This window comes from Lycium ferocissimum, chromosome 3 (assembly GCF_029784015.1).
Source record: "Lycium ferocissimum isolate CSIRO_LF1 chromosome 3, AGI_CSIRO_Lferr_CH_V1, whole genome shotgun sequence".
NCBI lineage: Eukaryota > Viridiplantae > Streptophyta > Magnoliopsida > Solanales > Solanaceae > Lycium > Lycium ferocissimum.
Window position 1 is genome coordinate 462,572 of NC_081344.1, and position 11,022 is coordinate 473,593.

Here is an 11,022-nt window from a genome sequence, read left to right on the forward strand (position 1 = left end):
CTTCTGTTTTATAAATAATTAAGATGGATTGAACTAATAATTCACTAGACGGTCTTTTTGTAATGTCAACTAAATATCACAATTAAATTTCCATCTGTTGTTAAATCGTTTGATAACCAGCTTTATTCTTTAATAATTGATCACATAATTTTGTTTTCTCTTTTGCTTCCTCTTGGGACAAGTGAACGTAATTTCTATAATTTGGATCTCTCTTTATAGTATGGTCAATCCATTTCTCACCTACTTATATTGATTGACAATTCACTTAAAAGCTGCTTTGCTCTCTCCAGAAATTGAAACTTCCGTATGTGAAAAGCTGGTAATATGAATGACATGCAACACATTTATTTTATCAATAATGAAAAAAAAAAAATAGTTGCATCATTAGTTTTATGAAAAAAATTCCTAAAAGCACCCAACACATTGGCAGAACCACTAGCTCTAAGGATTGGATCATTCATGAAAAGTTCGACACTTTCTCATATTTTGATGTTTGGTTTCACTGACAAAAACAAGACGCTGATGGAAGTTATTATAATCATTTCATCACAATATAAGTACTTTATAGTTTATAATCTATTCTTGATAACTTATAATTTATTGTTCCACTACTCGAATAAAGAAAATATAGTGTCTATACTCTTACAATAAGCAGTTTTGTCCAAAGTGTACCCGCAACGTCTTATGTATATACTTCCCATTCCTCTCAACCTTTCCGTTTTCATTTTTTTTTTTTTCTAATTTTATTTCTTTGCTGAAGAGGATATATTTTATATATATTAACTAGCCGTTACAAACTGTAACCCATTTTCTCGATATATATGTAAAAGGACAATCATAACATTAGTACAATCATAATTAGACAATATAATAACCACCTTGTTGGTTTTTCTGAAAATATGTTGCACGAGTAGCCCTTGAAGATAAATACTCACATATTTTTGGTCAAAGCTTTCCCTTTTCAGCTCATCAATCAAGTAAGATAATGAGATTTTTGTAGAAAAGAAAAAATTATCACTACTCACATATTTTTGGTCAAAGCTTTCCCTTTTCAGCTCATCAATCAAGTAAGATAATGAGCATTTTTGTAGAAAAGAAAAAATTATCACCAAACAAATCACCATATAAAATTTCCTTAATAAGATTAACGATTATAAATGAAAAAGAACCAAATCACCAATGATGGATTGAGAAACTTTAAATTTCATTGTCCCGTCATTTCAGACATGTCCGTCCACTAGTTGTCATGATGTATGAGAAGACGTCCCAAAAGAGAAAGAAAAAAAGAAACCAGAAGAAAAAGGGCTACTTTGTAAAACCTACTTTAGTTTTACTAGTAACTACTGGTTATCATATCTTTAATAATCTGAATTTATAAACGTCAACCCCACATTTTCTTTTTCATAAAAGAAAGAATTTCAACTTTAGCCAAAAAAGTGTGGATGGTGATAGCAGCAGTAGGAGAAGAAAAGAAACAACTGGACGTATTATGCTCAAGTACTAAACCATATAAATATGGCCTCAAATCTCAATAACATATTACTACAATTTACAAATGCTCATGACTAAGTCTTATATATAGGCTAGTTGGTCGTTTAAAGGAAAAAAAAATAAAAATCGCCTTTGTCCATAATTAATATTCGTGACGTTGTAAAGAAATTGTTACACTATTAGGATAAAACGATATAACTATTACCCCCTCTGTCCCAGCATGTGATACAATTTTGGATTTCGAAAGTCATTTACCGTGAATTCGGACATACAATCTTTAAATATTTTGAAAAATTATTTACATATTTAGAAATTACATAAAAGTACTATAAGTAACAATAATTAACAATGTAAAATATTTAAAAAACATACAAATAAATCACGGTCAAAGATTTTCTTGTTTTACTCTTGAAATCCGAACTATATTACATAAATTGAAATGGAGGGAGTAGATAAAAAGGGGGACAAATTCTTGTGATACATCCAGATATATACAAGTCACAACATAACTAAGCTAGTAGACAAAGAAAGTTGCAACACAATCCATAGAACTTTACTGATATCACTTATATATGTATATGTATATATCTATATGATTAATGGAAGTTATATCCAATATACATGATTCCTGAATTGTTTGGAAGAAAAGAGATGAGAAAAAGGAGTGAAGTTTGTTATGTAGAGGAACTTGCAGTAACTTTTTGTACCGACAAATTAAAGTCTTGTTTAACAACATTATTGTCAACCCCTTGAGATTTACTTTTAAATATATTACTAGCTAGATATACTTATAACTTTAAACCTTTTTCTTATGGCCAAAACCCTTATGCTTTAATTAGCCAGAAAATGCTTAATAGGAAAGATGCAAATTAAATTACCGTGTCAAAATTCAGCATACAAGATGCTTCTTCCATAAAGTAATTGTACATTGATTACTCACAACAGACACTGAATTTAAAAAGTAGATATTAGTATTTAAAAGAAAAAAACTATAGTTTACTGATTTAAAAAGTATTTAAAAGAAAAAAACTATAGTTTACTGATCATTCTTAAAAAACACGTATGAACATAAAGTCCATGAATCCACAAAATCTACTTCTTGTGAATTTGAGATTTGAAAGACTTTGAATTCTTTACAAGATCAGATATACATAATTCTCCAAGGTTTTAAGTGAAGATCTCGAACAACTTTTTAACCCTAATCAAAGAACTAGTGATGACCACTGAAAAATTGCACTCAACATAGTTTCACGCACGATGGTGAAACCTATGTTAAGAACTTGGTGCACAAAACATTCCTCGTTCATGCAAAGTTCAAGGAAGGGATGACGCACCACCTCACAGGAATATGATGTAAGCAACCTATCCTAAGGCAACCGTTAGTGGCTGATTTCACAACTTGAATTCGTGACCTATAGGTTATAGGAAGAAAACTTTATCGTTGCTCCACGGCTCCCTTTGATAGTGAAACCTATGTAATTACCCTAATTAACTAAGGTTTCACCCCAAATGCTTTTTTTTTCTTCATTTTTTACTTAATTATTTTATCTGACCCCGAGCCATCAATGAGATTCCACTATGGAAGGGTTAGAATTTCAACTAATTTAATTTTGTGCCTAATAAAGGGGAGCAAGAGACAAGAAAGAGAAGATATATTTATAGGTCAAGAGTTTTAATTAGAAAAATGGTCACGCTCAATGTTGCATTCATGCAAGACAACCAACCACATTTCTAAAGCTAAATCATATCCTTCACATATAATACTACAATTCTTTAAAACTAAGATAACGTTATAGCCTATCAAGTTTCTCATACATAAGCAAAATGTTAAAAAAAATGATGAAGCTTTTGAGCCAGCTAATCTCCCTCATTATTAGAATAAAAAGAGCCAAAAATGGCAAGAAACATATATAAACCCCACCATCACAAGAAACGAAAATCCACACTAGAAAATGTAAAGCAATATACACAAAAACATAATTAATATTTATTATGTAATATTTTTACGTCATTCAAAGCATGCCAAATGTAAGTTTTATTAAAATATGGAATTTGAAATCTTCAAAATAAAATATATTATTCCTGTTTTAACAGATATAGTGTAATGAGGATATCACTAGAAAATTATTGGTTGCAAAATTGGCCATGACATCAGAAACTATATCATAGTGAGTATATATTATATCATAAAAAGAAGTAAAAAAAAGGTACCGGAGTTGACAGGCCAAGGTTGAAAAGATTGACCTGTGTCCCCTCTCTCCATCAAAAAAAATTTGGAATACCAATTTCTTGTCCCATCACATCACAGATGAATAAATTCCAAATCCACCGTTAAATGCAGATTGCATTATCATTCTGAAAAGCCCTAGCAACATCACAAGAAAAAAAAAAAAAAAAAAACACAAGAAAACATATGTGCAGGGGCTTTGTCTATAACTAATTAAGTAAATAATATATTTTTTCCAATAAAATGTTAATTTTTTTATGAGATAGCCATACCACAACAAACATATCTAGAATATTCCACTTTCATCATCACCAATTATCACAAAAACTTCCACAAGCTCATAAAAAAGGAATCAAGCAATATGTACGGAAACATGCTGAAAATAAGTAAATAAAAAGTATAATTTTTTTTTCGATGACTTATAACAAGTAGGAGTGTACTAGAAAGAAAAATAAAGTGAAAGGGCTGAAGATGAAAATGAGTATGAAAATGGGGTTTGTAGTAATTAATATGCAACTCAAAATTATGAGTAAAATAATAATAATAAAATGCAACTCAAAATCATGAGTAATATATAACTCCCATGAGATTAACTTCTTGATAATCAACTTTTTGTTTTTCTGTTTCTCAAATCCATGAAATTATAGACAATTTATCTCTCTACAGAAGAAGAGATCCAAAAAGGGGTAGATGCAAAAAGTAGTACTCCTATTTCTAATAATTGAAACATAAATGACTAATTAATTAATATTCATGAGAAAGATGATGGTGGTGGTGAAACATTGTTGATGGATTCTGGTTATTGTGGCTACTGCCGCAATCATGATCACCTTCATTGTTATTCATTTTGCATGCCATTTGATGAGCACCGAGATTTAAATACACCATTCTTGAATCCAAGTTCAAATTCCCCATATTGTTGTTTCCACTGCTCGTACTCGAACTATGATCTTCGCGAACATGTGGATACATGTTCTCCGAAGATCGATTATTATTCGCTTCTCCTTCCTCTCTGGAAATTACCGTAGCCGCGGATTGAACGAGCTCGAGGCAAAGTCTTAACTTATTCGGTTCAATGTGAGTTAGTCCTGGGATAGCACCCTTGAATAAAAAATCCGAAGTTAGGGTTCTCAAAATATCGAGTGGAGTGATCCCATCCATCATTCGAACATTAGGGTCAGCATGATGATCTAGTAAAACCGCAACCATATCGGGTGAAACCATTTCAGCCGCTAAGTGAAGCGGGCTTTTACCGCTCGGCCCGGCCTGATAATTAACATCGGCCGCGCCGAGCTCAAGTAACGCTTTCACAACTTCGCGGCTACAATTTTCAACAGCATAATGTAAGGCTAATGATTCATCAAGATTTAGGCCTTCTCCCATTACCATAAGTTTGACTAGTTCGACGTCTGATGAGTCGAGGGCTCGTCTCATTCGTCGGATTTTTTGGTCCTCGAGCTCGAAGTTCGAGGTCATCTGCTGGTGGTGGTGGTAGTGGTTGTCGTGGTGGTGATGAGGGATTGAGGATCTTCGAGTTATGGAGGATTTGAGGCGGAGATCTTCAATTTTGGCTACAACATCAATAGGGAGGTGTTTGGCTAAGATTTCTGGTGGGAGTCCTGATTTTGCAACCAAATGTGAACAAGTAGTCCAAAGTTGATGCATGTCTTGTTTTCTTGAGGCTATTAAAACTTTCATCACATCGTCAATTGAAGCTTTCTCCACCATGCTTACTAGTTGCTTCTGTTAATAAAATAAATGTCAGTAACAACAATAACAACTACACTTCAGTTCCAAGCAAGTTAGGTCAGCTATATGAATCTCCGCTTCTTCATTTCAAAAATGTATTTCATATCAAAATAGAAAAAAAGGAAAGGAAGTTTGTAATTCTAGCTAGGAAAAAAGTTCTAAGTATCAATGTGATTGTAAAAACAAATTGTGATTAGGTAGGGTAGGTATTATTATTTCAGAACTAGCATATAATATAGTAATTAATTCCAACTTTTGCTGTTGCTCTTTTGAACCAAAAGAGGAAAGTAGACACCACTATTTAGGAAAAGATTTGATATCATCACTTTGGAAATTAAAGACAAGACCAATGAAATCAAGAACCAAATATGGAAACCTTTGAGTTTGGAGCACAAGAAGAAAATAGGACAATCCAAACTAGTGTAAAATCTTACATGAAATCAAGGAAAACCCCTCCTTAGATGAGAGATCAAAGTTCAAGATTCTACTATAAAAATCTACAAATATGGTAAACTAAGATGAAAGAGGAAACAAAAAAGGCTGCATTTGATAAATACATAATAGAAAAAATTGGATCCGGTGATTCTGCAAAAGAAACCTAGGAAAAAGAGAGAAACAAGTACTATTACTAGTACTGGATTTCTCTTAGATCAATTTTACAACCTTCCTGAAAAATACCAAGAAATTATAAAAAATTTGGCCAAAATCCCGTTGATCCACATAATAAAAAAAATCTCATGTTCTAAGAGGAAAAAAGAAGAAAAATCTTAATTTAAAACCAAAACTAAAACATAAGTTTCTAGAAAAAAAAAAAAAAAAATTAAACCTGAGTGAGCAAAGCAAGCTGTTCAACACCAAAAGATCGAGCGGCTGAGAGTGTATCAAGGGCAAGATCAACGGCTGCACTGCAATGTGTATGCCAACAGCTTCTTTCCCCACAATTAGGCCTAGGTTCATGTTTTTGTGGCACAACTGAAACTTGTCCACTATACAAAAACTGAAGCATCAACAAGAAAACCTCGTACCCCACCGTGTTCACAGGTATCACCTGTGAACTCGTTGTTGTGCCCCTCGGTGAACCGCCGAACGGGCCAACACGCGGGCCGGAAGGCGATTCCGGCCCGCAGAAGAATTTCCTAAAGAAAAGGCTTCTTGCAGCTAAGATGCATCTGTGAGCATGTACTAAACGGCCTTCAACACTGAAAGTAACATCACTAAAAGCTTGGCCGTTGATGAGGAGATTGAGATAATCTAAGGAGAGAGTTCTTAAGGAGTCTTCAGGACTCATATTCTGGAAAAAAAAAAAAAAAAGGGAAAAGAACTAAAAAGATAGTGCAAATGAAGGCCTAATAGGAGAATGGACACATGTATAGTGAGAGAGAGGGAGAGAGAGAGTAAAGCTAAGTGGCTTTTACTTCATTTAATGGATTATTTGTATCGTTCTTTCTTTCTTTCTACCATTAGATGAAGAAGTACTCAACTGTACATGTCATTTGTTGTGAGATTCTCTACCTATGGGTGTTTCTTCTGTTGTGTTGTGTGATTAGATATTTTTGTAAGAGAGTGCGGGGGTGGGGGTACGTCGGACTGGGAGGAAGGGGGTGGGGGGGGGGGAATTTATTGGCTATCCTTGGGCCACTGAGGTATTTAAAAAAGAAAGGAAATGAAGAGAGAATAATGACAGGATTTAAGTTATATACATCGAGGGATCGTCTTGTTACATATATATAAGTAAAAACAGTTTTAATTTTTAAAAAAATCGTATTTTATCTATATACAACATTTGGTATGAAGTACAAAACCTTGCATTACCAATTGATTTTCGCGTTATTATTGTGTAATTTATTCTCTGTATAATATTTCTCGTACAAACAACCCGTGCATTACAACTCTTATCTAACTAGCCCATCAACCAAACGACCCCTTAATAAGTTATTTCGTTCTATGAAATGATGGTATAAAGTATATTTTGACAATTAGGTCATTTATTAAATAATTACTAGTACGTCTTTGAAAAGCATTAATTAGTTGTAGTAATTTGATGCAAATGGTAAGTAACTTGCTATCCACCTATTACAAATTGAAATTTATTGATAGTGTAAATGTAAAAGAGCCAACACTGTATCAATATATATAACTTAAATCTGTCCGTCTTTCATTTGAAATTTTGGACTAGTATAGAATAATTCTTCACTTATTACTAGTGTAGGTAGATTAAATCCGTTCATAAGAACGGTAGTAACGTGATTTTCAAGTATGGCCAGGGTCATTCATGATTCATCAGCTGCCTAATCAAGCATGTTGAAATTTCTTGGAGATAGTGTGCAAGAAAAGGATAAGCGAAACAGAAAAGTACTCTTACTAGAAGTTAGGTACATAGATGTTTCAGTTTTCTCCCGTGAGTTAATGGCCCTAGGAAAGTGAAGTGTAATTATAAAATAGAGGGAAATTAGTTAAAAGGGTCTTTACAAAAATAATAGAGGTATATGACCTTAATATGACCCTCTGTATAGTGTATACATGGGCGATTTTGACCGAACACAGTGGTGATCTATTATATTTTGCGGAGGGTCATTTAATCAATTCACAGTTAGAGGTGTATTGGCTAGTAATATTACCATAAAATATTTTTCGAATAAACTATTTCCGCCAAATTGAATTGGAAAATATCACTTCTTGTTAGGGTTTTGTCCTGATTTTCTTACCATATTTGAGTGTTACTTTTCTCTTAAAGGAAAGTCAAGTATAACCATAGTTGCTTTACTTTTCCTGAAAGGAAAATATAATTCTCTTTGATATTTGGCTAGTCTTTTTCTTAGAGGAAAAGGTTTGGACCTCTATAAATTGAAGAATCTCTCTCATACAACAGAACACCATAGCATCCACAATGTAGTCGTTTAAAGAGTTTTGTTTTGGGGGAGATTTTTCTCTCAAATAGTTTTTATGCTTTTAGATTAGTTTTCATATGTAGATCAATTGATCAAACCATATAACTAGAATATTATGTCTCTTTTATTATGTTTTTCTTTGTTGTCTGATTTATCGCTATTCAAGGTTTGCAATGATAAGCTTTCGCATGACGCCCTGATTATTTCGATCCCAACAAGTGGTATCAGCGCCAATGGTTCAACGAGGTTGAACACAAGTTCAAGTGGGTCAATTCAAGTTGCAACCAAATCGACAATAATGAAGATTTTTATCCAAAAAGAAGAAGAAGATATCTCTAGTACTAAATGTGGAGACAATTTTCAACAATCGTTCGATCATATTTTCAACAATCCTGCTGCTGCATATTTTTAAAACAAAAGCAATTTTTAACTCATGCTTACTTTAACGTATGAGCTCCAATTTTCAACTCATCCTTACTTTTAACGTGTGAGCTCAAATTTTCAACCTTGCTTACTTTAAACGCTTGAGCTAATTTCAACCGATGTTCACTTTTAACGCATGGGTTTCACTTTCAACATGTGCTCACTTTTAATACACAAGGCTCAAATTTTTAACTCATGCCTACTTTTAACCATAACAAGCAGCAGTGATGAAGATTATGTGAAGAAGACGAATCAACTTTTGTCAAGAAAATTCAGGCCAAAAGGGGAGATTTGTTAAGGTTTTGTCCTGATTTCCTTACCATATTTGAGTGTTACTTTTCTCTTAAAGGAAAGTCAAGTATAACCAGAGTTGCTTTACTTTTCCTGAAAGAAAAATATAATTCCCTTCCATATTTAGCTAGTCCTTTTCTTAGATGAAAATGTTTGGACCTCTATAAATTGAAGAATCTCTCTCATACAACAGAACACTATACCATCCACAATGTTGTCGTTTAAAGAGTTTTATTTTGGGGGAGATTTTTCTCTCAAATAGTTTTTATGCTTTTAGATTAGAGTCGAAAATTAATACATGTCTCCGGGAGCGGATGTAGAGTTGTGGGGCTGAATTCATCTAAACCCATTTTTTTTTTAATGCAGAAATAAGATTGCAACAATTGGTAGGCCTGAACCCATATTTTTAAAACTACAATGAACTTAATATTAAGAATTTTAAATATTCTGAATCCTCTTACGTACATCTTAGTCAATTCGTATTAATCAGGCTCCAAAACTGACGATGGAAAAAGAATAGTGATGAGGAGTAGGGAGATTGGGTGAGGGGGAAAATGTGGTAGGCAGCATTTGGGGGAAGCGTGTCGGCCGGGTAAATGGGGTTATACTCGTGCACTGCCAACATGCGGCTAACTTAACGTTTATTTAGGGTTTTTGACCTGTCGCCTTACCTGACACGTGACTACTACTCTTCACTAAAACTGCAAAAAGCTGTTAGTAGTAGTTAACTTGTTTACTGTTTGTATCACCAAGCAATTTGGGAGTATACTAGCAATATATGTCTGTGAGAATTAAAATTAAAGTGCATATGCGTATACACGAAAAGAGAATAAATAGTCAGTATTATGATATATATTCATGTGGGATAAAAAAAATAGTTGATTATGTCCACGTGAGATAAAAAAATAGTTGATTAAAGTGTACAATTTATATAGCTTTTGGGACAAGCATTCATTGTTGTGTTAGTCCCTCTTGGACACTTATATATAATAGAAATGTTATCGAGAATATAGATTAAAAAAAAATCAATCATGTAATTTAAGCAATTATAAAAGAGTTATTTATACTCTTTTTCAAGACTATAAGCCCACCCTATTCATTAGGTATTAGGCAGAAGCGAATTCAGGATGAATTCTTATAATGGCCTCAAATTAGTGTTTGGATTAACAATAAAATATTCGGAGATAGTGATTGAATTTTTTGATATATATATATATATATATAAGGTTCGCATGAAAATTAATGAATTCTCGTGAACCCGTAATAGTGTTCTTGATCCGCACTGATCCTTAACATGATGTATAGAGGTGAATATATCATATTTATTAGTATATGAGTTCGTCCAAACTCACCATTTTTGACAAACACACACACATATAGAGATGATTAAATTTCAATGAATATCAAGTTTTGAATTCATAATTCTAAAAATATAATATATTTAATGGTGAAATTTGAAAGGTCGAATTAACGACTCGGACCCCCAAGATCAAATCATGAATTCTCCTGTGAGTAAATGCAGATCAAGATTTAAGCTCTATGAATTTATTCAATCTTTAAAGTTTTTAATATGAAAAATGTTTTATTTTAAAATTTATGTGTTCAAATCCATTGATTATTATTTTAAATTTAATAGATTTTACATATAAATTTATAATTTGTGTAAAAAAAATTCGATTCAAACGAATTTGATGCCATAACGTTGCATCCGTCTCTGTCCATGAGTGTAGAAATATTATTTTGATATGCATTAATTTGTATATTGGAAATTAGAATCATGTGGAGGAGGGGTTAGTTCTGCAACAAAAAGAAAAAGAAGAAAATAAATACGTATGACAAAACCAAAAGAGAGAAACCTGTAGTGATTGACAACACATCACTGACGGTCTTATGATTTGAAATCCTTCGATTTGACGCCTGACTTGTCTTTTCATCACCATATTTATACACACC

The 11,022-nt window shown here is 32.8% G+C and overlaps 1 protein-coding gene across 1 annotated transcript; it reads right to left on the bottom strand.

The window, feature by feature from the left end:
• Positions 1-4,289: 4,289 nt before the first annotated feature.
• LOC132049102 (BTB/POZ domain and ankyrin repeat-containing protein COCH-like) lies at positions 4,290-6,985 on the bottom strand. Its single transcript, XM_059439767.1, has 2 exons — positions 6,294-6,985; positions 4,290-5,461 (listed from the first exon to the last, which is right to left on the bottom strand). Exons 1-2 carry the CDS (start codon positions 6,753-6,755, stop codon positions 4,463-4,465), a joined length of 1,461 nt encoding a protein of 486 aa, XP_059295750.1. The 5' UTR covers positions 6,756-6,985; the 3' UTR covers positions 4,290-4,462.
• Positions 6,986-11,022: the final 4,037 nt, after the last annotated feature.

What these genes read in the sequence shown, in the direction of transcription:
- LOC132049102 (XM_059439767.1), bottom strand. Translation starts at nt 6,755, where the DNA reads ATGAGTCCTGAAGACTCCTTAAGAACTCTCTCCTTAGATTATCTCAAT. An exon ending in AGCTTGCTTTGCTCACTCAG is followed by an intron (nt 5,462 to 6,293) that starts GTTTAATTTTTT and finishes TTTTATTAACAG; the next exon opens with AAGCAACTAGTAAGCATGGT.